A 24,442-nucleotide genomic window follows, 5' to 3' on the forward strand; every position below is an offset into this window, starting at 1 on the left:
CGAAAGTATGCACCAAGAATGCAATGGTATGAAAGAGAAGAAAAAGAAATAAAGAAAGGCGACAAGATCAAATCGGCAACGGATCATGACGGCTCCAGCTGTTCCCGGACGAGACACTCCACGATCGTCTTCCCGGAGTCAGGATAGTCGGGCGCCGAGTAGGGGAACTTGAATCAGGCTGTACCTCCACAGAATTTCGCTGCGGCGGGGGATCCATCGTTAGGCTCTTCGGCAGCTCAACTGCTGAGCAATCGGTGATTTCTATCGTGATCTGTGGCACTGCCGGTTTTTGTCCGTAAAAGCGAGAGTCTCGTGAGGCAGATGGTGGTGTTACTGGTGAGGAGGCTGGCGACGTCACTGTTGGTGTGGGAGATGAACAAGTCTCCGGCGGTTCACACGGTAGCTCAGTTGCCTCCGTATTTTGCGGTCCCCTGTTCGCAGTCTTTGATGTCTTGTCGAGTGATGAGCTCCTTCCGATCGGCCGCAGCCATGTCGAATGCAGGATCTTCATCAGTGCATATGTCTCCGGCGGCAGAGTGACCTCCCCACGGAGCAGCTGCCTTGGTGTGACCGTCTCCTGATACAATTTTTTATTCGCGTCCACTCGCTCGCCAATAGTCGCTCCTTCAAGTGTCGACCCTCCAAACACGGCACGTGTCTTGCAGTATGCGAATATATCAGCCTTATATGAGTCTCCCGCAAGCTCTGCGCTGCGTCCAAACGGTCCAACCGCTATCGAGACATCCTGGCCCAGTGTGAAGCTCCTTGCCTCAGAAAATCTCTCCACAGCAGCATCGCTGTTCAGCACGTATACGAAATCGGTGAATTCCATCCCAAATTGGCCCTTGACCTTCAGCTTTCCGGTTGCGATCGCGGATGGGGCCGACCAGGTGCCGTTGGGGAGACGGGCGACGACGAGACCAGAGCCGAATCGGAGGGAGCGAACCATCCCGACTTCGAAGACGTTGAATACCGCGAGGCCCTATTGTGGTTAGTTCCAATACCGTTGATATTAGTGGTGGTGTTTTACCTTTGCATTTTCAAGCACGTTGCGTGGGATAGTCTTGTCCACGCTCACTATATCCGGGTTGATAAAAGAGTTAAGAATGGCTTCAGCCTTTTTGCATTCGCCTAGACGAGATGTTAGCGCTTTGACCTATGCGGCCGCCAGTCCGACGTCCAAACGTACCGCCGAGCGAGGAAGCAAGCGATGTTGGTAGAGGGTAGTGCATCTTTCCGAGAATTTCGAGTTCGCGTCCTTGCAGATTGAAAGGAAGACATGACGGAGATAAAAGGCTCCCAAATAACGTCCCTGCTTATCCTTATTAATATGAGTGGGTTTAGGTTAAGGCAATGCAGCACGACATCATCTCAGTGTCCAGGACTGTGGCCTTGGAGGGCGCCGCGTGAGGCTATGCCAGCGAAGCTTGGTCAACCTGGAACCAACGCTCAGCTGAGCCGCTGATTCGCGCCCGAGTATCGTATATTATCGCTTCTAACCTCTGGAGAATCCTTTGGGCAAGGATTCTCACCATGGCGGAGCCGCTCGAGCGCACTAACACCGTGGCGGTGGAAATGAGGTTGGGGGCCATCCTGGTCTCCACGGCGAAGAACACCCGTTTCCCAGTCAGGAGTGTTGCACTTGACAGTCGGACAAATTTGAGCCTCTGAGGCCACGCTTGGTTCTCTTCGTTTGCACTGGCCAAGATTGTCTAATTTGGGATAAGGCAGACACGATACAGCGAGTCGCAGGCTCGCATAACCTTGACCCCCGCAGGGCTGAAATATAGCCTCCGTTACTTCCGAAATCCTTCTGCTAGGCGCCGACTTCTTCTGCTGATGCAGGAATCTATCGACGTGCCCTATGGTATACTTGCCATATTCATATCCATGTATCCCTGGGCCAGCACGCTCAAGTAGACAAACAGGAGAGGCTCTCGGTCGCGCAAACAAATCCGTCCCAACGGGTCAGCTAGTGCAAGTTATGGAGTTCACGAGCCTCACAAACGGGTCGAGGCAGTGCGGGCTGTGCAGCGCTGCGGCTGAACAGACACGAGGCAGCCTCGACCGGCATAATCTGACAGGACACCGACCACCACCCCCGTCCACACGTGGCTCGACGGCGATTAAGTGTGTCACCTCGCATGCTCTGAATAGATAACCTTCCAACGCTGCGGCGGTGCTGCATCTGTCTTGCAAAAATATCTACTCACTTATTCGCGATCGGGTGATCCGACTCCCGGCGCGTAAGGACATTCATGAGACCATGACCCAACAGGCCGACACTACGTCCAGGATCAACCACTCTCTGACTGATTCTTGATTGTAACTCAGCTTGCCCCGCGGTACTTCGGGTCAATGCAGTTGCCATCAGAGACTATTCAATGGCCATATTAGACATTTACACTTGGTAACACACTTGTCGGGCCATCTCAGGGTTATAGAGAGTGCGGCGTACCTCCCAAAGCAAACTGAATCATACCAAAAACAACCGCGATTACATTCCGAACATTCGCCTCCTCTACGGTGACGATTCCGGATCCCGGACACAATGGCATCCTGCCTGACCAATGTTATCTCGAGTTCGGGATCGCGACCGAGCACTAACATTGGAGTTGAACTCTAATCGCGGGGTGGGTAGCGAAATCTACCCTTTGGGAGTCGTGATGCTCGAGCCAAGAGACGATCTGGGCGACGGATAGCGTCAACTACCGAAATCGTGCAGCGACCGAGGCACTTCTTACATTGGCGTTTGGAGATTCTCCGTATTTTCTTGCGCTGTATTCCCCAGATGCAAGAGACGCGGGGTATGGCGTCTTGTACTACCTGATTACCTGGCCTCACGCCAGAAATGAGGGTCTTACGATGGATTTCCTCATGGCTCATGGCACAGGCGAATTGAAACTGTCATGCGAATACCGACCTACAAACTATGTTGCCAACAGCTCTCTCCATGCGAACAACTTCTCCAGAGGAAACCCCGCACTCCGGCTGTCAAACCGGCTTTGGGGTAACTTGGCAGCTCCCAGTCAGGGTCCACTATCGGAACAGCTTGCATATATAATGCCTTCTCGCTTGGCCAGACTGCAATTGTCGCCGCACCAGAGCTGCAGCTGTTTCAAAATTTATCATGAGTGCGGCGGAGGCTGGAAAGCCTCAGGACTTGTTCGTGGAGGATGTCCCGACGGAGGCAGAGCGCAAGCTCGACCGCCAGACCCTCAACAGACTAGATTCGATTCTGATGCCCATGACTCTTATTCTGTACCTCCTGGCTTGGCTGGACCGCGCAAATGTCGGAAATGCACGAGTGGTACGTCTTTTCTGCAATTTAAAGAAATTGGCTGACTGTTTAGGCTGGCCTGGACACCGATCTTAATCTCAGTGACTACCAGTATAAAGTTGGTATGTACCCCCTCATACTCCCAAAAAGAAAAAAAAAAGGTTCCTCTCTAATTTCGCAGCGATTACCGTCACCTACGTCCCGTATATCCTCGCGGAGCTCCCTTCCAACCTCATCCTCAAGAAAATCGGACCGCGCATTCTTATTCCGACCCTCTGCACATCCTGGGGCGTCGTCACAATCCTACAATGCGAGGCCCGCAACTTCGGTGGTTTCGTTGCCTGCCGCTTCTTTCTTGGTCTCTGTGAAGGCGGTCTTTTCCCAGGAATCGTCCTGTACCTCTCCGGCTTCTACCGCCGCCACGAACTGCAAGTGCGCATCGCGCTCTTCTTCTCCGCTGCTTCGCTAAGCGGTGCCTTCTCCGGCCTCCTCGCCGCAGCTATCCAGCAAATGGACGGCATCCGCGGTATCCGCGGCTGGCAATGGATCTTCATTCTCGAGGGTCTATTTACCGTCTGCTTCGGCCTCTTCTCCTACGCCATGCTCCCCAACAGCCCTGAATCAGTCATGACCTTCTCCACCAAACACAAAGAGCACTGCCTCCGCCGCCTCCAGTCCGACGCGAACCTCTTCGAATCAGAGAAAGTTACGCTGCGCAAGGTCCTCTCTGTCTTCAAAGACATGCACGTCCTTCTCATCGGCGCCATCCTCTTCTCCAACGGCGTCTGTCTCTTCGGCCTCGCTTACTTCTCCCCGTCTATCGTGCAGGCTATGGGATACAGCAATACAAGAACGCAGCTTATGACTGTTCCCCCGTACGCTGTGGCTTTTGTCTTGACAATGATAACAGCCTACATCGCGGACCGGTATCGCCAGCGCGGCATCAGCGCCTTCGTGACGACATGTCTAGCACTTGTGGGTGCAGCCATGATGCTCACGGGTCGCAGTATTGCCGTTCGCTACGTGGCCCTTATCCTCCTTCTCACGGGTATCTACGCTACAGCGCCATGTCTCATCTCGTGGGTTCCGAATAACACGGCAGGCCATGTCAGGAGGGCGACGGCTGTAGCCTTTGCGTTTGTGTCGACGAGTTCTGGAGGCGTGTTGAGCACGTGGATTTATCCGAAGAGCTCGGCGCCGTATTATAATTTAGGTGCGAGGTTCAATTTGGCGCTTATTGTGATCACGCTCGTTGGGCTTGTAGCTCAGGTGTGCTTGTTGAGGTGGCTGAATCGGGAGAAAGAGGCTCGGCGAGCTGAAATCCTGAGTGGACTTGAAGATATGAGTTATGAGGAGCAATTCGAGGTGCTGGGGGACAAGCATCCGAGTTATCAGTATACTTATTAAAGGCATTTCCTACCCTGTGAATGCTCCTGCGCTCACCTATCTTGCCAATAAATTAGATGCAAATAGATATGTCGAATAATGCTAGATGCGAAATATGGGTATATCAATTAAATCAAGAGACCTCCTCGCGGTCTCTAACAGCCACCCTTTCTATCTCCATGAAATTAATGTATTCATCGTCCCCACACCACTTCCAAAAGCGACACCTCCAACTTGGAGTTTTGGCACCGGAATGACGAGCTTGCGTATAGAAAGTCGAACGATCCAGCTTTTTATGTTCTTTGGCATGCCTATAAGTTCCTAGGAATGAAGTATCTTCCGAAACAATTGGTAGAGGGTTGGAAAATAACGTCGCCATGAGCGTCGATCAATGCCCCAGGCAGTCAGGCAGTCAGGCAGCAGTATTACCAAAGCGGCCGAAAAAGAAACGAATACGACGACCTTTCACCACCACATCCTCCATCATTTGTATACATCACAGTATGGATATGGACAGCGAACAAATCAATCAGAAGATTCGATCGCGGCGGACGCATCGTAAATCTCGTCTTGGATGTGGGAATTGTAAGAAGCGTCGCGTCAAGGTAGGATTCGAGATTATATCTCATAACATTGACAAAGCTAACATGAATAACAGTGCGATGAAAAGAAGCCAAGTTGCAATAACTGCTTGATGCACTCTATCAACTGTGACTTCCAAAGTCCACCTTCAAGATCGCCTTCAGCTGGCTCAACGCCACCACAACGGTACCAATTCCGGCAGTCAAAATACCAGACACTGGCAGCTTCGCCATCACAGGATGATGGCAATTGCCGCTCTATCGCAGTACAATGCGATCCTCCCTCCCCTCCAACCACACACTTGGTGACAACTCCCGGGGAAGGAATCTCTCTAGCAGATCTCCATCTCTTCCACCACTTCACCACAGCAACCTCGAGTACAATCACAGACGAAGCAAAAGATCCGCAAAAGGTCTGGCAAATCCACGTCCCTCAATGGGGCATGTCATTCCCCTCAATTCTGCATCTCCTCCTCACTCTCTCGGCACTCCATCTCGCATATCTGAACCCCGCCAGACGGGGGGAATATACGCGCCAGGCAGACGAGCATTTCACGTTCGGCGTGCGCTCTGTTACGGCTGTTCTTGCGCTGGATACGCTGGACTCGCAGAACTGTCAGTTTATCTACATCGCAGCTATCATGATCTGTTTTGCGTATTTTGCGCGTGGCCCGCGTGACGGCGAGTATTTGGTGTTCAATGCCAATGGAAAGTCAGAGTGGTTAGTATTACTACATGGGGTACGGTCGATATTAGCCCAAAAACAGGGGGAGATCTTTACTGGTGTGCTAAAACCGCAATTGGAGAGCCCGGATTTAGATATCGACGTGTCTGCCCCTGGGCTGGACGAGGAATTGTGTCGACATATTCAGCGTCTTCAAGAAGTCAGGGAAATGGTTGATCTCGAGACAGAAGGAGATAGAAAAGTCTACGTTGGCGTTGTGGATGACTTGGTTGAGTGCTTTGAGGGCGCATACCGACGACGGAGGACCGGGTGCCACCCAACGGACTTGATGCCGTACACTATGGGATGGACGTTTCGACTCCCTGCTACGATGATCACTAAGTTGGAAGAAAGGGAGCCGATTGCGCTTATTATTCTTGCGCATTGGGCTATCCTGCTGCGGTATATCAGAGACTGTTGGTTCATGGAACGGTGGGACCAGCATATCGTCTTCGGGGTCAAGGCGTGCCTCCCAGAGGCGTATCATGCGTGGATTGAGTGGCCGGAGGAGATAGTTGCCTATGTGCCCTAGTGAAAATGTAGATATATACCTAAGTATAGGTTGTCAAAGCGACCCACCTCCGAAACTACAGGACCAAGGTTATCAGAGTATATTGTTGCCTTGATCAGGGACTGTCCAATAACGGGGACACAGTATAGTTTGGTACTGTCAAATAGAATGAAAAAGGGCCGATCTAATGTATAATGGTCCTAAAAATAGGGCGACTCCATCCAAACTCTGCACGATCTGCACCGAAGCTTTCCCGCTCCACCCGTATTCGTTTCCAGATTACCCAAAGCGGTAATCAGTTGAAACGCTCAGTTAAAACCCTCACTACGTATAAAGGACAGCCATTTTATCCTGAAAAGCGTTCCGATCCTAAAAGGCTTTTACTATCACCCATTGTCCTGCCTAACTGACAGCTCTCTTTCTATATCAAAATGGACTTCACTTTCCATCCAGGCGTCAACGGCTCGGACCCCTGGGTCGAATTCTACCCCTACAACCCCTCCCTCACAGCCGGATACGCCTTCATGGCCATATTCGGCCTCGCCACCCTCGCACACATTGTGCTCATGTTCCCATACAGAGCAGCATACTTCATCCCCTTCGTCCTCGGCGGAATATGTACGTCCTAAAGCCCTCCCCTTCCCTAAGACAACAGCTACACCTCCCAACCCATACAACCATCAAAAAAAAAAAAAAAAGACCCAACTCTAACAGAAAAAACCAGGCGAAACATTCGGCTACTACGGCCGCGCACGCTCGCACAACGACCGAACGGGAATCGGCCCGTGGGCGCAGCAGCAGATGCTCCTGCTCTGCGCACCACCACTCCTAGCCGCAAGCGTATACATGACCCTGTCCCGGATAATCACAGCTCTAGACGCCGAGCACCACTCGCCGATCCGGCCGAAGCGTCTGACAGTGCTTTTCGTGCTGAACGACGTAATCTGTCTCCTGACGCAGCTTGTGGGTGCCGGGTTACAGGTTACCGGTGATGCGCATGTCATCGATATTGGGATCAAGGCGGTCCTGGCCGGACTGGTGTTTACGCTTGTTGTGTTTATCGGGTTTGTGGTCGTTGCGGCGAAGATTCACCGGAGGTTGGTGGCTTATCCGACGAGGGTTTCTGTTGAGCTGGATGGGTGGAAGAGGTATATGTGGTGTCTTTATGTGGTGTGTGGGTGTATGATTGTGAGGAATCTGGTGAGGACAGTGGAGTTTGGGGCGCCGAAGGGGGCAGATGTGCGTCAGCGCGAGGTGTATATCTATGTTTTTGATGGGGCGTTGATGGCAGTTCTTATGGGGATTTGGATTATTTGGCATCCGGGGAGATTAGTGAAGAGGGCTAGGAGTGTGAAGAGGGGCGTTGCTGGGGACTTGGAGCTGTTGGGAAACAAATAGACATAAAATCGTAGCTTTGAAAGTTCTAAAAGTCATTCATCATTTATCGCTAATGCAAATGTCTAGATATGTATAATCTATGCGGACTTGCCGAACACCTTGAAGCGGTCCTCGATAGGAGCGAAGGTCTTGTCGAGAGGACCACCGGCAGGGGTACCAAAGACCAGCTGGGCGTCGAGCTTCCAGTTGGCAGGGATGTTCCACTGCTTCTGGATCTGCTCGTCAATCAGGGGGCTGTAGTGCTGGAGGTTGGCACCGAGTCCCTCGGAGGCGAGAGCGGTCCAGACTGCGAACGTTAGCATCTTTGAACTGGGCTATAGGGATTCAACGAACATACCAAGATACTGGGACATGGCGTTGGACTCCAGAGCGAAGGGATCAAACTTGTCGGCGTAGATGGCGAACTTCTCCTTGATGTCCTTGAGGGCATCGTAGTCGACAAAGAAGAGGACCTGCATAATTAGCAAAACCGGTCAATGTTTAGCTTGGGCCGTAACGTACAGTTCCGTATCCATTGCGGAATCCCTCAAGCTTGGGCTTGGTGGAAGATTCGTAGGCCTCCTTGGGCAGAGCACCGGCGGCAACGAGCCCCTCCATGGCCTGGAGGGCAATGTCCCACACCTTCTTGTGCTCATCCTTCAAGAGGAGAACGACGCGAGAGGTCTGGGTGTTGAAGGAGCTGGGGACGTGCAGGACGGAGTCGCGGACGATGGACTCAATTGTGTCGTCAGAGATGGGGCTCTCAGCCTTGAGGCCGTAGATGGTGCGACGGGCCTTGACGGCCTCCAGGAGGGTGCCCGTGGCGGGGTTCTTGAACTCGACTCCGGTGGAACCCATTGTAGTAGATTTGTTGCTGGCGGGGATGGTAGGGATTAAGATGGTAAGGATGGGAGTGTTAAGGTGCGCGTTGCAATTGCGTGAGTTGTTGGAACAGCCATGATGGAGGGGCAGAGCTTTCTTTATACGCGATCGATGGCGGGACAGTCGTGGCCCTCACTGCAGTTCCGCAGTGGATCCTGACAGCCGCTTATCGGCGGCGGGCCAATCAACGGGCCGCGTGCCTGTTTGTCAGCGGCGTGTCGTGATTAGAAATTTGAGGTGCGATTTGCAACTTTCTTTGTCACTTGCGCCTTCGTCGCTCCATCGAACTTGGTCAGCGGCGCCGAATCTCGGCTGTGGCCACTGATTCGTGAGCAGTCTACATCCGCAATTCCGCTTAATAACCAGGAACAGATCTGCGGCTAGTGATCCGAGCGCTCTGTTCGCCGTTATACATGACGGGGCTTGCTAGAATCTTCCAGATCTGGAAAACGGAATCACACGTTTCATTCTGCTATACGCTGCTACATCATGAGTTGACCCTTGGTACCGGAGATTGACCCTCGACACTGCAATATGGGTTCAGCAAGAACTAAGCCTTCTCAGCCCCGCGTTTCTTGCGGCAACGTTTGCACTTCGCTTGTTCCTTCGCGGCCTCTTTGGCCTCCTCCTCTCCCTTTTTTGCCTGCTCCAATTCTGAGTTCAATTTTGAATAGATGACAGCGACCTCATCAAGCACCTCCATTGCCAGCGCGGGATTATCGCCAAGAATCCTTTTCCAATCTTCCTCCCGAGATGATTTGTGCCCGTTTGCAACAAGTTGCACCATTTTGTGGCGCAGTTCCTTCTCATGCGGTGGTGCTTCGCGCCAAATTTGCTCAACAGTGTTGGGAAAGTCTTGAGACGTCGCGCGGCTGTCTGTCCAGCTGAGCATTTCAAGGTACGCATGTTCTTTGAGGCCGGGGATGCCATACTTGTCGGCCACCATATACAATTGGAACATATCATGTTCGTGCTCGAGGCTGTAATCTCGGCTGTAGCACCATGACACTACCATGTCTATTATACGCGGATCGTCTGCTGGGAGATCAATATGCGACTCCGCTGCCTCCTATCTAGAGTCAGACATAGGTATAAAGATGCCACGAGACAGGTCGCTTTACCTTGAACCGGCTCCTGACTGCGGTTTCCACGAACTGCATCTGGGGACAGACGATCACCCGGTGTACATGGAAAACACGCCCCTGGCAGGATATGGTGAGATCCGAGTATTTTCCCGTCTGGAGGAGCTCTTTCGTGTAATTCGTATCATAGACACCAATATCATGACTCGGATCCCCCGACCGTGTCGTGGTCGCACTCGGGCTGCGACTGTCCTCGGTGGGGACCTTTTTCGAAAACCATTTACCCATCGGATTGTATTTTTGTATCGCGCTTCAAGTTGATCTGCCTTGATTGTCGAGCGCTCCTCAACGCAGGATGTGTTCTGCTTAGGATGTGTGTGCAGTTCATGACGCAGTGATGTGAGGTAAGAGGTGGGTGGGATGAGCTTGAGCATGAGCGGAAAACTTTGGCATCATGCTTGTCTGTGCCACCGGGCATATAGTTTGCAAAGAGGACGCTTCAAACGTTATTTTACCCATGAGATTGGGTAACAGTCTCTTGCTTAGGTTTGGTTTTTCGACAGGGTGCTGAGAGATATCCTCATGGAGGACTTGGGGACACCGATTAGATTCAGAGTAAGCCCGGATTTGCATAATTCTCGCATGATCCGGGATCCGAAGTGTAATGACGCTTTTCCATGATCATAGTTGCCCAAGACGTAAAGAAACTGCGGTGTCAGCGCCCACGAGTCAGTTCCGTGGACTCAACATACGATCTCGGGATCGACCGTCCGGCACGTCAATTTGGCCTGTCGGGGCTCCTCATTCCTCGGTTGTTCATCCACCCAGCCATTTACGGCAGCCCGAAAGAAGCGACTCAGCGACCGCGACTAAGTATGAGATATCGGACGCTGTTGAGAGGTGCGCCTGGCCCCGCGTCTGTGGTTCGTATCCCTCGGTCCGCCTGCAGATCCTGACGCACATGAAAGGACGCCTGCAGTGAAGTTGGGGACGGCGCATCGGGTATCGCACCTGCCTTATGCCTTGTCAATGGTTCGTTGTCATTATACAGCTTTGCATTGTGGCCTGATGGCACCGCTGCATAATATAAGAATCCCATGATCCAGCACTGGTGGAGGGGTGTCAACCTCACCGGTCTTGGCCATCATATACCACTATGGATAAGCAAATTGCCCGCATCATGGTCAGCCTCAAGCAGCTGCCCATTCGTACTCTGCTGCTGGAGTTCTGGAGAGACCCCAGGAAGCGGGGGGCAATATCGGCTGCTGTTCTTGCTGCATACCTGCTCATCCAAAAGTCCCTTCGGTATCGACGGCTGAAGCGCTTACAAAGGGTGTACCGCAAGTACACTACTCGAGAAGAGATGGCTTCGATGACGGACCATGATGCCTGGGAAATCCAAAAACAGATGCTAGCGATGGAATTCCCGTCGGCCACGTTAAAGGCGTTGCAGTTTGCCTTGTTCAGGGTACCTCAACTCCACCTCTATATTTGGGCAGAACTAACGGTGATTAGACATATGGGATTCCAACGATATCAGCTCTCCTACTCAAAACATCCCAGTTCTCCAACACGGCTACCTCCTTCAAACGGTATGCCGACACAGGCGCCCTGATCGGGCAGTTCATGGCATTTGAGCCGTCCTCTGAACGAGCACAGACCGCGATCGCTCGCACCAAGTTCCTCCATGTAGGATACCGGAGCAGCGGAAAGATTCTCGAGTCCGACATGCTGTACACCCTAAGCTTATTCGCCATCGAGCCGATTCGTTTTATCGATATGTTCGAGTGGCGGTCGCTCAATGAGCTGGAGCAGTGCGCCATCGGCACTTACTGGAAAAGCCTCGGCGATGCACTGGAAATCAGCTTTGCCGACCTCCCTTCAGGTCCCCATGCATTCCGCGACGGATTGCATTTCCTGGAGGAGCTCCGTGAATGGAGTCTAAAGTACGAAGAAGACCATATGAAGCCGAGCCCTTCAAACAAAGAGGTCGCCGATAAGACGATGGATGTTGTCGTCTATTCAATGCCCCGATTCCTCAAGTCCGTCGGTGTCAGTTTTGCATCATGTGTGATGGACGATCGGCTACGGGAGGCAATGATGTACGGATTCTCTCCTTACCGTGGTTTTATTGACTATATAACTAACCTGCACAGGTATCAACCACCATCCGCGGCATACAAGACGATATTCTCCTCACTTATCGCCGTCCGAAAGTTCTATCTACGCCATCTAGCCCTCCCCCGACCGAGCTTCCGGCGCATCGATATCTTTACCGATGAGCCAAATGAGTATGGACGCTACTACTTAAATCTCTACGAAGCTATTCCATACTATGTGAAACCGACGCTTTGGAACCGCTGGGGTCCCGGGGCATGGATCAGCCGGGCGATGGGGATGCCCGTACCAGGGGATGAGGACGACAAGTACTACCCTCGAGGATTCGATCTGGAGGATCTAGGGCCGAAGTATTTTGAGGGCAAGGGCCGCAAATCAGTGGCGGCAATCCGGGAGCAACTGAAAAAGGAACGAAGGGGACAGGCACCCTTTGTCCCTGAGCTTCCCAGTGCCGAAGATGCGAAGCATGATATTTTTAGCCAAGAACATTCCGAGGCATGATTTTACAGAGATACCTTTTTAGTTTCATATCTTCCATTAGAATTTTATAAACTCGGGGTTCTAGACCCGGCTATAGTCAGTCTGTCGTCACAACCATGAGCGTATCCACGGTTCCTCCCAACCTTGCAGTCATATACCACCGACCTTATCTCAAAGACTTTCATCCCCAGAAATAGACTCCTTCGCCTCTAATTCCGCAATCAACATGGCAGAACGTGATCCGGAGCGTATCGACGCCTGGATTCTAGGCAGTGAGATCGCATCTCTCACTGCCGCAGTGCATCTCATACAGGAAGCCCATGTGCCACCGTCCCGTATACACATCATCGAGTCTCTCAGCGCGGCAGGCAGCGTAACCGCCAGTCATGGCGACGCAGAGAATGGCTATGACTTTCGCGCTGGCGTGCGACCCCAATACAATGACTTGTGCATGGATTCCTTGCTGTCGCTAGTCCCTTCGACATCCGATCCCACCCGCTCCGTGCGCGACGAGATCCGCGAGTTTGCGGCGTCACTGGAAATCCAACCACCGCGCACAAGGTTTTTGGCTCGCAAGTCGAAAGGAATCGTTCGCGTCGATGCGAAGAAGATGGCGCTGGGTTTGCGCGATCGCATTGATCTGTTCACGCTGGCATCCAAGTCGGAGAAGGCGCTGGGGAGGGCTCGCATTTGTGACTTCTTTAACGAGGGCTTCTTTCGTAGTGAGTATTGGCTGCTGCTTGCTACAAGGTAATCCTTTCTTTTTTCTTAATTAATTGCATTCGTGTTGCTAAACACGTGTCTGCATAGCTTCGGTCTCAAACCCTCACACTCCGCTGCTGAATTCCGCCGGTATCTGCATCGCTACAGCAACCTGCACGACCTCCGACAACCTTACCTCCTCGATCTAGGTAAATATAACGTGCATGAGTCTACCATAGTCCCCATCGTTCAGTTCCTCATATCCAAGGGGGTGGACTTCCGCCTCAACACCACCATCTGCGACATCTCCTTTGCGAAAGATAACCCTAACAACCCCAACGACCCAACACGAGTCACCGCAATCCAGACCTCTCCAGTCCGCGATCCGAGCTGCTCCGTCTCCTCAAAGGACGAAAAGACAATACAAGTCGGTGCAGATGACATCGTCATTGTCTCGGTAGGCTCCATCTTCACATCTCTCCTCCCAGGAACCAACACCCACTCCCCGCCATCCCTCCACCTGGACCCAACAGCAATCACAGACTCGGAAACCTCCACGGATACAGACACTGAACTCGACGAGAACTGGCTCCTCTGGCTCGAGCTTTGCACCAAACACCCCAAATTCGGCAACGCCTACAACTTCTGCACAAGACTGCACTCCTCCCGCCTCGAAACCTTCACCATCACCCTCTCTTCCACCGAACTCTTCTCCCGCCTCACAGAAACAACAGCCCAGGCTCCAGGCCCGAATACCCTCCTCACCCTCTGCGACACCCCCTGGCTCCTCACCCTGCGCATCCCCCACCAACCCGTTTTCCCAGACCAACCACCCCACATCCAAGTCTGCTGGGGCTACGCCCTGGCCCCGGAGCGCAGCGGGACACACATCACAAAGCCAATGATTGATTGCTCGGGTCAGGAAATCCTGACCGAGATCCTCTCGCACCTGGAATACCCGCTTGAGTCGATTCTCGAGAAGGCGGTTACGATCCCCTGCATTCAGCCGCGGGGGGCGGCGACGACGCTCCCTAGGACCCCGGCGGATCGGCCATCTGTTATACCGGAGGGGATGCGGAATATGGCTGTGATCGGGCCGTTTGTGGACATTGCGGATGAGGTGGTTGTTACGACAGATTATAGTGTGAGGGGTGCGCAGATTGCGGTGCGGGAGTTAATGGGGGTGGGCACTGTTGTTGGGAAGAGTAAGAAGGGGTCGGCGGTTGGATTGCTGGGTCTTTGATTGTATGATTATATCCATATGCTGTTCGTCAGAAACGAAATTTTTTTGGTGTGAATGGCGAGTATCAATGAGTCCCGTTTCATATGTGAGCTTCATGTTAGGGCTCATGGCCAGGCCCAGACAAGACAAAAAAAAAGCCGACAATAACCGTCACATATCTGCTGGAATCAATGAATAATAGTTAACTTGAAAGAAGCCAACTCCGTTCACCCAATCCCATAAAACACCAGTGAGTGCCTTTATTCTTCCACGTGAGAAGCTATATAAGCAGTCAGGTAACCACACCAGGACTCGAAAACTCACCCGTCTCGTCCAGTCCAAGTTCAACCCTTGCTCAGTCGGTTTCTCTGAACTAAACAGAGTCTCTCAAAGCTGTTCCCGTCCCAAATCAAGCAACATGTGCCAACATACCTACCGGCACTACCAACACTGCGGGCACATTGCCTCGTTAACCCTCGACGCATGCACAGAACTCACAGCCCGCGTCCACACCCAACACAAGCCAGTCGGGCACTGGATCAAAACCACACACGATCTCCAGTCCGGCTCAGACAACTGCTGTCTAGCATGTAAAGTTGAATCGGGAACACGGGTGAGATTGCCGCAGCACAGAGGCACCGGGACCAGCACATCATTCAGCGCTATCGAGAACCCACTGCACTATATCTCACTTGGAGGCGTAGATGATTCGGGTCCACTAGTAACCGCAGATTTCATGATGACTGTTCCATCGGATGCGGATGCGGACGCACTGCAGCAGCAAGTTCTCTGCTATTTCCCTGCCGGTACGGTTGTGCAGAAGGGAGGCGGAGAACAAGGGAAGAACTCCAGCAATCTACTTGCGGCACTTGAAGCCCTAGGACTCGATTTGGGAGATGACAGTAGTGTGGATAATATTATCCCTGGAGCATCCTTGTCGGACGACTTTGACTACGATATGTGTGGTTTGGGAGAAACAGGGTCTCGGGCTCCGAACCCGCCTTCTCTCTCATCCGAGAGTGAAACCGAGTATGATGAGAATATGAGCGGTAGTTTATGTCTTCCCACGTCTCATCAAAAGCCAGAGCCTTGGACGCCCGGACGCACACGTCTCCAGTCTCCGGGCCCGCCGTTTTATCGCAGTGACATAGGGCTTGGGGATGATACTGAGTCGGACTTTGATGAACTCGACTGTGACAATGTCGTAGGGCCTGAGTCAGGACAGTATGGGGGGTTTCTCAGGGGGCTTCAAATGGCGCTTCCATCCTTCTTGCAAAATACCAATGGCAGTGGCTTTTGGCAGCTCATTTAAGTGTTTGGGGGGGTGTGGTGTCGCCCAGTTTTCTCGGCGTTTCACACATATTGGCAAAATCCACAGGAACACTGCTTTTCTCGGATGACTTCCGCAGGGAACATTTAGGCAGCTTTTGTACGTCCATCGAATTGGGCGCTTTTAATGGAGATGGTTTTATTTTTATTTTTCTTGAATTTATTGTGCCGGGTGTGGATTGCTTGTTTCGTCGATTGTTCCGCTTTTCGTACCGGCGAACTCCCCTTTTATCCACGTCGGGCAATTGATCTGAAGGGAGTTACTATATGTAGCAATATAATTTTCTTGGTTGTCTATGCCATGGTGTAATCGTAGAGTTATAAAGAGCACCTGTTCGTCTCGGAGTATTGTCGATCAGACCTTCCCACGAACCTATCGCCGAAACCCCGAGTCAGAAAATGAAGAAAGCTATCTTGTCCACTCTTCTTGCATTTCTTCTACAATCTGCCAGCGCGCAGGTTGTGGGCACGCCCTCCGGCTTCGGTGCTGGGACGACCGGAGGTGGCGATGCAGAGCCTCAGACCCCTTCCAGTCTAGACGAGTATGTTGCCCAATACTGATTTCTCACCAATGCTAATGAAGCAGGCTGGTTGAGTGGATAACTGACGATACTGCGCGAACAATCCTCATCGACCGCGAATGGAGCTTCATCGGCACTGAGGGTGAAACAACGGGGCAGTGTTGTAGCACAGCCACGACGACCTGCGAGGGAGGGACAAGTGCTGGCCAGGCTTCCATCCAGGACTCTTGTGATGGCACCTGGATCGAATGTACCTATGACAACGCAGGCCCATCGCCGCTCGACGTCGGTAGCAACAAGAGTATCGTCGGTGTCGGTGACGCCGGAGTTATCCGCGGCAAAGGATTGCGCATTCGAGGCGGCGCAAGTAATGTGATCATCCAGAACATCCACATTACGGAGCTCAACCCAGAGTACGTTTGGGGCGGTGATGCTATTACCCTCGACGACTGTGACCAAGTCTGGATCGATCATAACAAGTTCTCTCTTGTCGGGAGGCAGTTTATCGTTTCTGGTTGGGGAGCTGCCGGCCATGTCACTATCTCGAACAATGAGTTTGATGGTGTCACGGACTGGTCTTCTGGTTGTAACGGCAAGCACTATTGGACGTTGTTGCTTATCGGTGAAGAAGACTGGTATACGTTCCAAGGCAATTGGCTACACGATGTATCCGGCCGTGCACCACACTTAGGCACCGCGGACACGGACAGTCGCATTTTCTTCCACGGGGTCAACAACTATTTCCAGAATGTCGGCGGGCATGCCTTTGATATCGACACAAACACTTGGGTCCTGCTGGAGGGAAATTATTTTGACACAGTGACCACTCCAGTTACAGATACCACACTGTCCAGTGGAGCGTTGGTGTATAACGTGCCTTCCGTGGACTCGGCAAGTGCTTGCACTGCCTCTCTGGGCTATATCTGCGAGTGGAACAGATTGTCTGGATCTGGCGATTGGCCGGAATTGACAGATCAACAGGTCTTGGATGAGATTGCGCAGTATTCTGATAGCTTAGTGGACGCTTATGGTGTTGCGGATGTGCCTTCAACTGTTGTTGCAAATGCTGGTGTTGGTAAGATCTGATTTGTATGATTACTTCCGTTTGGTCAAGGCTAGCTTCGGGGTATTCATCGGATGTAGAAGCTATTTCAAAACACATATCGATAAATATTTGCGGGCTTGAAATTCTTATGTCGTGGCGTCGAGTAGAGCAGTTAGACAGTTGCAGGAAGAACGTAGAATACTCGTCAGCTTGCTTTGTCTTTATCGCCAAAAACGATATACTCGCCTGGTCGGTGCAAATGTTAGTAGTCCCCTCCATAGACCCGGTGCTGAAACTCTGGCAATTTGTGGACTTAGCCACTCAAGGGAGTTAAAAACACAAGCGAGAAAGAAAAATGAATGAATGAATGAAACAAAAGAAAAGGAAAGGGAGGAAAGAAAAGGAAACCCCATTCTTCACGCCACAGTATACAAACAATTCAAAGAAAGTGTCGAGGTAACCTGCACCTCTACACTCTCAGGCATATACGTTCCTCATAGAATATGAATAGGCCGTGTGCGAAGTGTGAAATTGGTGTCTTATTAAATATTCGACATTACTCGTACATATATGGAGAACGGCAGTTGGGAGGCATCTGAGAATTCATGCGTAAGCCTCCCTCGAGGCCCTATGAGCCATCCATTTCCGATACAAGAAGAGCAGAATAATTCCCATGGCCACGATAAAAACGATGCAGAATACCAGGATAGGGCCAGGATTCTCGGAGGCCCAGTCTCGTCGTTCGAGGACCCGCCTCTGCGTTGCTATCGCGAGTGAATCGAGCGCAGGCATTCCTAATCTTGTCAGCGGCTAGATAAATGCACCCTAGCAGAGAGCCGTACTTTGTGACAGCGCTATGCGCAGATATCCTCTGTGAGACCCGGGTTCACAAGCTTATCGAATAACGCGAGCTTTTGATTAGGTCCGCGGGCGAAGTATAGGGCTGGACGAGAATTCTCGACGACCGTCAATATACCGAGTGACAAACGAAGATGGGGAGTGAGAGAGCGACAACAGACGGAAAAGCCAAATCCATCGAGCACTCCGGGAGACGCGGATGTCAATGACGTGGTAAAGAGTATATTGTATGCAACGCTATCCGGGCCACGAAGCTTATATCGCACCCCTCCGCATGAGGCTTCCACAACGGAAGTGGCCTTGCTCATCCTAAACTAAGCTTTTTGAACATTTCGTGTTGAATTTATTGCGATAATTATGCAAATAAAGCGATGCTGTAGCGAAGTTTCGATTCATGTTGATTGCCAGGCACAGTCCAGCTCCTGGCGTCACCACTCAATCGTTCGGATCAGCGAGGAAGATGAGACTCGCGGAAGTGTTTGACGTCATGGCTCCGGTACGGAGAAATCTGCTGAAGATGGTGGTTCGAGATGGTCGGAGTCGATTTCCAACATGGCAAGCGAATGAGATTGGATGGAAGGGTCAACAGGCCGAAGGGACCATGGAATCTATGAGGAGGAAAGTTGGCCCTTGACTGTTGACGGCCGGTGCATCACAAGTCTTGGCGCGATGTTTTCTTGGCAGTCGCGTCTTTCAATCTGAAGATGATCTGCAGCTCCACCCGTTTCCCCAGACCTTGAGTTTACCATCGAGGTCTCGTCAGCAGAGAAAGCCTCAATGTGCTCCGTATTTGCGGTTTGAAAACTTCTCCAGATAATCGCCAGATGAATTCTATTCACACCAAATTGAAATTTTGACCGGCGCGGGTCACTGCCAAGTCCGAATTCGGCAACCTCGTATGCCATGTAAAAAATAGCAGATAAACACTTTAAATCTGAGGAGTCAGGAGAACCAAATGTGAAATAATTTATTGCAGCCATTAAGAGAATCGAGGTATCAATAAGTAGTATCCATAATTCGGCACAAGTCTTCATAACTTCACACATCACCATCACCTTCATATTACAATCTGGGTACACCACAACTCCTCTTCGCCAATCCAAATCAGAAAGACAAAAAAACTCAGAGCATCGGCACAAATGGGGGTATCTTCACTGTTTCATTGGCTGACCCTGTACTGGCTGCTGTGTCTGCTGTATCGACTGCTGGTGTACGACAACATGGCCACTTCCATGGTAGGTAGCAAGTAGATAGTTGCACTTCCCGCACTTGTGCTCCACATCTTTGAAAGCGGCCATGAAGTAGGGAATACATCCTATACAGGCGCAGCAGCAAAGAACGGCTGCCCAACCACTAAACAAAGTTATTAGCCAAATGTTTTCTTGAAAGAGGTGTTTCCGCCGTGAACATACTGGGTTGTCGCTCCATTTACGGCCTCTGTTCGGGTCATCTCTCGTGTGTGGCACATGGGGCAGTCAACAACCTGAGAGGTACGTTCCAGAGCGTGCAGAGGGATCGCGGTAGGGTAGTTGTTTTGGGCTGGCGCTGGCGCTGGCGCTGCGTATTGTTGGGGCGGATACATTTGTGGGTTGGGGTTCCAGGGACCAGGTGCTTGTTGGGCAGCATTCGCATGTGCCTGAGGTGACTGTTGGGGAGTGTGCGCATAGCCCTGTGGTGCCTGCTGGTGGACATTTGCATATCCTTGAGGCGGCATCTGCTCGAGGTGAAGCTCAGCGCCAGGCCCGTGTGCAGCACGGTGTGCCTCTTGCGGGACAGCAGGGGGCTGTTCGTAAGTAGGAGGTGATGCCGCCTGGAGCTCTGGTGCTGAGGCAGCTTTCAAGTTAGCATCAACCAAGCTCAAGAGGGGATTCTGAATAACAGCATACGGTAGTTCGCTTTCTCGGCCATCTTGAGAGGAAAAGTTCGAAACGTATCGACCACGCAAGTACAGGTGTTGCAGGAACTGTCAGAGCAGAGTGAAGAAAAATCTGGAGGAACACTCCTTTGCTGGCATTCGGCAGTCTAATATATGCATCCCTCGCCGGATCAACATGATTCACCAAAATGGCTGACGCTGGGCTGGCAAAGCCTTCCGATACGAGGCACTCGCAGCCCCCATAGGCAGAAACGCAGTTTTGGGCTCCATGCAAAACTCAAAACTCCGCCAATTTCTCGATTCAGCCTCGAAGAACCCGTGTCATCCAGAAACCATGACATTCTTTTAGAGCTTGGCTTGGGGCTGAAGCACCAAGTTTGGGGCCAAAACTTGCGAGTCCCACAAGGGGTCCCGGAAGGTAAGCACCATATGTGAACAGCGAGAAACTTTAGAACTGATCTTTCTCTTGCGGTCGTCGTTGTCGTCTCAATAATCACTGGCTCGCGGATTACAACCGCTCACGGCAGCCAAGGAACAGTGCGAGATTGCCTTGGAGAGCGATACGAGGAGGAAATTGGTCGAACCACTTGTCCAACCCAAGCTGTCTTTGCCATTAATAGAATACGAGTGGGACCCCACCTGGGCGAAAACGTTCGGATTGGAAATTTCCTGTTGGTCAGCCAGCTCAAACGACAAAATACGGACACCATATTGGGGCGATGCAGGGGGATCTTTTCTTCATCCCTGAATGAGCCTCGTATTCTTTGAAGATCCGAGGGTGGGTCACGAGCTCGTCATGAAGAGGCGAAGTTGTCAGAATCAATTTTTCAACAGCACTCTTGATGAGGGCTGGGAAGCGCCTTGAGCAACAACCTGAAAAGTCTGCACCGACGATCGTGTGGTGTTTGGAAACCGGAAAGGACTGACAGCTCCCGTCATTTCTCGTAGAAACAGCGCTAGACGAGTATTCCCTGCCTCAGGCACTCATTTGGCCTGTCATGTCATCTTCACCAAACAAGAAAACAAGAGCCGCACTTTCTTGCCATCGAAATGGTTTCCACCCTGCGATAGCACGCTATACTCACACTTAAATCCAGCTTGCAACAATCCTCCACGACTGGATTCAGCCGGAGCAACACCGGAGGAAATTAGATCGCGATAGGGATGAACTTCTATCTTCCAAGTATCTGGACTTTTCCCTTCATCAAATCGACTCGACGCCGCTAGACCATAAAACGGCGCGCCCGTCATTAAGTGATCTTGCCCCTGAAGTGGCCAGCACTCGACGTCCTGGTCAAGGAGTGCGTTGGCCTACATCATGGCAATATATGTCCCTGCCAGATATTCGCAATGGCCGCTGGTTAAAAGACTCGTCCCACACTTATCCGGGTGACAGCTGTCGAGATTTAGCCTAAAACACTTCATGAATATTTGGACTCGCAGTGTCTCCGGACGCGAAGTCTATGCCCTCGGACGCCGCCGAGCACCTTCTCCGCGTTTAATAAACACGGTGATTCGACGACGACCTTTGCCGGTTCCAAATTTCCCTACTAAGTTTGTTCTCAGATCGGCTCCCAATCTCGAGGGGTCGCACAAGATACCGACTCTGAGTGACGTCGGATGAACTCCGATTCTTCAACCGGACATCCCACCTTTCCCCTCCTCTTCATCACAGCTTGTTTCCTTCTTAAAGAGTGTTTTCAGCAATTAAAGGGCATTGGAACAGTCAATTCGAATTATCTTAGTATTCAGTCACCTTCGTCATGTCCAAGCCATCAATCGGTTTTGTGGGCCTAGGAGCCATGGGGTTTGGCATGGCCACCCACCTCGTCAAACAGGGCTATCCAGTCCATGGTTTCGATGTATTCCCGGCCTCAATTGAGCGTTTCAAAGCTGCTGGTGGTATACCTGCGTCCTCTCTTCGTGAATCAGCTGAAGGCAAGAAGTACTATGTTGTTATGGTGGCTTCAGCGCCACAAGCGCAATCAGTCCTATTTGACGACAACGGTATCGTACAATGTATGTATTCAAAGCCATTTGACCCGATTAAAGCCCAGACTCATGGAATTTTAGTTTTGCCACAGAACGCAGTGCTCATGCTCTGCTCGACGGTATCCGCAATGTATGCTCAGTCTGTTGCTGCCGAGCTCCAAAATCGCGGTCGCGGCGACATTCTTTTCGTCGACAGTCCGGTTTCTGGTGGTGCCAAACGTGCGGCGGATGGGACGCTCTCCATCATGGCCGGGGCGTCTGATGAAGCGCTCCAAGCGGGCCGCGACATCCTACAGGAAATGTCGGACGAAAACAAGCTATACTTAGTTCCCGGCGGGATCGGTGCAGGTAGCAATATGAAAATGGTACACCAGGTTTTGGCAGCCATTCACATTCTAGGTGCTAGTGAGGCTATGGGATTTGCCGCGCAGCTCGGTCTCGATGCTCGCGCGACGGCCGAGAAGATACAGACTTCGGATGCGTGGACATGGATGCATGAGAACCGATTTCCCCGGATGGTGGAGGAGGATTGGAACCCCGGGGCCAGTGCATTAACCATTATTCTCAAAGACGCTGTACGCTTTACCCCGCTCACCGAGCATCAAATTCATTTGGTCGCTAACTAGTTGGTTGCAGGGAATCATTACCACAACTGCCCGCCAACACAACTTCCCTACCCCTCTTTGCTCTACCGCCGAACAAACATACCTTTCTGCTCTTCTACAAGGATGGGGCCCCAAGGATGACTCGGCCATGGTCCGACAGTACTATGCCAAGCCTATTTCGGACGTTACCCCATGCGCCGACACCGAAGCCGCCACTGAACTTGTCTTGGATTTCATGCGGGGCGTCAATCTTGTCGCGGCCGCCGAGGCCGTTTCGTTCGCGCGATATCTCAATGTTGATCTCACGCAGTTCTACGGTCTGGTCAGCCAAGCTGCCGGCGCTAGCAAATCCTTTATCCAACAGGGCCTCGAAATGATTGAGGGACGCATTGGTGACAAGGCACCAGCGGGGTCTCCAACGGTGGACCAGGTCGCTGCCAAGCTTGAGGTAGTTGTGCAGAAGGCGCGGGACCTTTACTGCCCACTTCATCTCGGAAATGCAGCATTGAATGTGCTGTTTATGGCCCAAAGACACGGATCGGGAGCGCAGAGCGGCACCAGTGTTATTAGAGTTTACGGCCAGTAATTGGTATATCTACACGATGTATAATGACTTGAATTTGATTCTTTGTTTCACTCTTCCAAAATTGTAGCCGCTTCGTGCTCAGGTGCAATGAAATCACGGTTAAAGAATAAAACAGCGCAACCTCACATGGAAAAAATCAAGAAAATAATGGAAATCCGGCTTTCGCCCCGGTAAATTCCAAAATTGAACGGCGATCATATCTCAGGTCTGTCGGACCAACTCCGGGGGATGCGGAGGAGCAGCGGGGGGTATCATACAGTGACAGGCTATAAAACACTGCGCTTTCTACCACTTGCTAACACCTCTTCAATTCGATCCATCCTTCGCTCTTCCCCTTCCCAGTCTCTCTCTGAAATTAATAAAAAATAACCCCGCGAAAAGAAAAAGAGAGAGAAGCAAGCAAAATGCCCCTCCAAAAAGAGAACCGCGCCCTCTCCATTCTCAACCATGCCGCCACAAACCACTACGGGGTCCCCGCAATGTGCTGCTACAACCTCGAAGGCATCCTAGCCACCGCGCGCGCCGCAGACAAGAAGCGCTCACCGGCCATGATCCTCCTCTTCCCCTGGGCCGTGCACTACGCCGATGGGATCCTCGTTCACGCCGCCGCCGAAGCCGCGCGCAACGCCTCCGTCCCGGTCACCGTACACATGGACCACGCGCAAACACCCGAGATCATCCGCCGCGCGGCAGACCTGGGCGGGTTCGACAGTATCATGGTTGACATGTCGCATTACGAGAAGGAGGAGAATCTGCGGCTAACGCAGGAATTGGTGTCTTATTGCAATGAGCGCGGGATCGCGACGGAGGCTGAGCCCGGGCGTATTGAGGGTGGGGAAGATGGAGTCGGAGATACGGCTGATTTGGAGGGCCTGTTGACGACGCCGGAAGAGAGTGAGGAGTTTGTTGCCACGGGGATTGATTGGCTTGCGCCCGCTTTTGGGAATGTGCATGGGGAGTATGGGCCCCGGGGGATCCAGTTGGAGTATGACCGATTGCAGACCATTCAGGATAAGGTTGGGGATCGGGTGAAGCTTGTGCTGCATGGGGCGGATCCGTTTACGAAGGAGATTTTCCAGAAGTGCATTGACTGTGGAGTGTCGAAGGTGAACATTAACAAGGTGTTGAACAATGAGTATATCAAAGTGCAGAGGGAGAAGGCTGGGCGAATTCCGTTGACGGCGCTATTGGAGGAAGCGACGGATGAGATGCAGAAGGCTGTCGAGCGGTGCATGGATATGCTGGGGTCGACTGGCAGGTATTGATTGGACCGAAGTAGTTCTTC

At 51.9% G+C, this 24,442-nt stretch overlaps 13 protein-coding genes across 13 annotated transcripts; 8 read left to right on the forward strand and 5 right to left on the reverse strand.

Annotated features, from left to right (window-relative positions):
* Positions 1–67: 67 nt before the first annotated feature.
* Positions 68–982, reverse strand: ASPSYDRAFT_139733 (uncharacterized protein; the record flags this gene model as incomplete). Its single annotated transcript, XM_040840980.1, has 1 exon — positions 68–982. A coding segment is annotated over one exon (915 nt), but the record flags the coding sequence as incomplete, so codon positions are not given.
* A 2,148-nt stretch (positions 983–3,130) lies between these two features.
* On the forward strand, positions 3,131–4,687 carry ASPSYDRAFT_84790 (putative MFS transporter; the record flags this gene model as incomplete). Its single annotated transcript, XM_040851418.1, has 3 exons — positions 3,131–3,310; positions 3,354–3,402; positions 3,462–4,687. The coding sequence occupies 3 exons, from the start codon at positions 3,131–3,133 to the stop codon at positions 4,685–4,687; spliced, it is 1,455 nt and encodes a 484-aa protein (XP_040708604.1).
* A 464-nt stretch (positions 4,688–5,151) lies between these two features.
* ASPSYDRAFT_128091 (Zn(II)2Cys6 transcription factor domain-containing protein) lies at positions 5,152–6,684 on the forward strand. Its single transcript, XM_040840485.1, has 2 exons — positions 5,152–5,271; positions 5,325–6,684. Exons 1-2 carry the CDS (start codon positions 5,170–5,172, stop codon positions 6,501–6,503), a joined length of 1,281 nt encoding a protein of 426 aa, XP_040708605.1. The 5' UTR covers positions 5,152–5,169; the 3' UTR covers positions 6,504–6,684.
* Positions 6,685–6,708: 24 nt separating this feature from the next.
* On the forward strand, positions 6,709–7,974 carry ASPSYDRAFT_345153 (RTA1 domain-containing protein). Its single transcript, XM_040845247.1, has 2 exons — positions 6,709–7,100; positions 7,207–7,974. The coding sequence occupies exons 1-2, from the start codon at positions 6,914–6,916 to the stop codon at positions 7,878–7,880; spliced, it is 861 nt and encodes a 286-aa protein (XP_040708606.1). The 5' UTR covers positions 6,709–6,913; the 3' UTR covers positions 7,881–7,974.
* ASPSYDRAFT_140529 (uncharacterized protein) lies at positions 7,958–8,717 on the reverse strand (the record flags this gene model as incomplete). Its single annotated transcript, XM_040841059.1, has 3 exons — positions 7,958–8,182; positions 8,210–8,332; positions 8,382–8,717. 3 exons carry the CDS (start codon positions 8,715–8,717, stop codon positions 7,958–7,960), a joined length of 684 nt encoding a protein of 227 aa, XP_040708607.1.
* Positions 8,718–8,930: 213 nt separating this feature from the next.
* ASPSYDRAFT_345192 (BTB/POZ domain-containing protein) lies at positions 8,931–10,299 on the reverse strand. The gene is made up of 2 exons (XM_040845250.1): positions 9,863–10,299; positions 8,931–9,810 (listed from the first exon to the last, which is right to left on the reverse strand). The coding sequence occupies exons 1-2, from the start codon at positions 10,109–10,111 to the stop codon at positions 9,292–9,294; spliced, it is 768 nt and encodes a 255-aa protein (XP_040708608.1). The 5' UTR covers positions 10,112–10,299; the 3' UTR covers positions 8,931–9,291.
* Positions 10,300–10,979: 680 nt separating this feature from the next.
* ASPSYDRAFT_139109 (oleate hydratase) lies at positions 10,980–14,366 on the forward strand (the record flags this gene model as incomplete). The annotated part of the gene is made up of 5 exons (XM_040840914.1): positions 10,980–11,291; positions 11,339–11,925; positions 11,980–12,389; positions 12,619–13,081; positions 13,232–14,366. The coding sequence occupies 5 exons, from the start codon at positions 10,980–10,982 to the stop codon at positions 14,364–14,366; spliced, it is 2,907 nt and encodes a 968-aa protein (XP_040708609.1).
* A 397-nt stretch (positions 14,367–14,763) lies between these two features.
* On the forward strand, positions 14,764–15,657 carry ASPSYDRAFT_84797 (uncharacterized protein; the record flags this gene model as incomplete). Its single annotated transcript, XM_040851419.1, has 1 exon — positions 14,764–15,657. One exon carries the CDS (start codon positions 14,764–14,766, stop codon positions 15,655–15,657), a length of 894 nt encoding a protein of 297 aa, XP_040708610.1.
* Positions 15,658–16,073: 416 nt separating this feature from the next.
* Positions 16,074–17,281, forward strand: ASPSYDRAFT_138741 (polysaccharide lyase family 1 protein; the record flags this gene model as incomplete). Its single annotated transcript, XM_040840866.1, has 2 exons — positions 16,074–16,216; positions 16,261–17,281. 2 exons carry the CDS (start codon positions 16,074–16,076, stop codon positions 17,279–17,281), a joined length of 1,164 nt encoding a protein of 387 aa, XP_040708611.1.
* Positions 17,282–18,423: 1,142 nt separating this feature from the next.
* On the reverse strand, positions 18,424–19,304 carry ASPSYDRAFT_345181 (uncharacterized protein). The gene has a single exon (XM_040845249.1). The coding sequence runs from the start codon at positions 19,157–19,159 to the stop codon at positions 18,707–18,709; it is 453 nt and encodes a 150-aa protein (XP_040708612.1). The 5' UTR covers positions 19,160–19,304; the 3' UTR covers positions 18,424–18,706.
* ASPSYDRAFT_84799 (LITAF-like zinc ribbon domain-containing protein) lies at positions 19,250–20,006 on the reverse strand (the record flags this gene model as incomplete). The annotated part of the gene is made up of 3 exons (XM_040851420.1): positions 19,250–19,451; positions 19,511–19,931; positions 19,985–20,006. 3 exons carry the CDS (start codon positions 20,004–20,006, stop codon positions 19,250–19,252), a joined length of 645 nt encoding a protein of 214 aa, XP_040708613.1.
* Positions 20,007–21,737: 1,731 nt separating this feature from the next.
* ASPSYDRAFT_84800 (uncharacterized protein) lies at positions 21,738–23,157 on the forward strand (the record flags this gene model as incomplete). Its single annotated transcript, XM_040851421.1, has 3 exons — positions 21,738–21,993; positions 22,048–22,541; positions 22,603–23,157. The coding sequence occupies 3 exons, from the start codon at positions 21,738–21,740 to the stop codon at positions 23,155–23,157; spliced, it is 1,305 nt and encodes a 434-aa protein (XP_040708614.1).
* Positions 23,158–23,561: 404 nt separating this feature from the next.
* ASPSYDRAFT_142496 (class II fructose-bisphosphate aldolase) lies at positions 23,562–24,422 on the forward strand (the record flags this gene model as incomplete). The annotated part of the gene is made up of 1 exon (XM_040841244.1): positions 23,562–24,422. One exon carries the CDS (start codon positions 23,562–23,564, stop codon positions 24,420–24,422), a length of 861 nt encoding a protein of 286 aa, XP_040708615.1.
* Positions 24,423–24,442: the final 20 nt, after the last annotated feature.

The sequence above is a fragment of the Aspergillus sydowii genome (assembly GCF_001890705.1).
Source record: "Aspergillus sydowii CBS 593.65 unplaced genomic scaffold ASPSYscaffold_1, whole genome shotgun sequence".
In the NCBI taxonomy this organism is placed as follows: Eukaryota; Fungi; Ascomycota; class Eurotiomycetes; order Eurotiales; family Aspergillaceae; genus Aspergillus; species Aspergillus sydowii.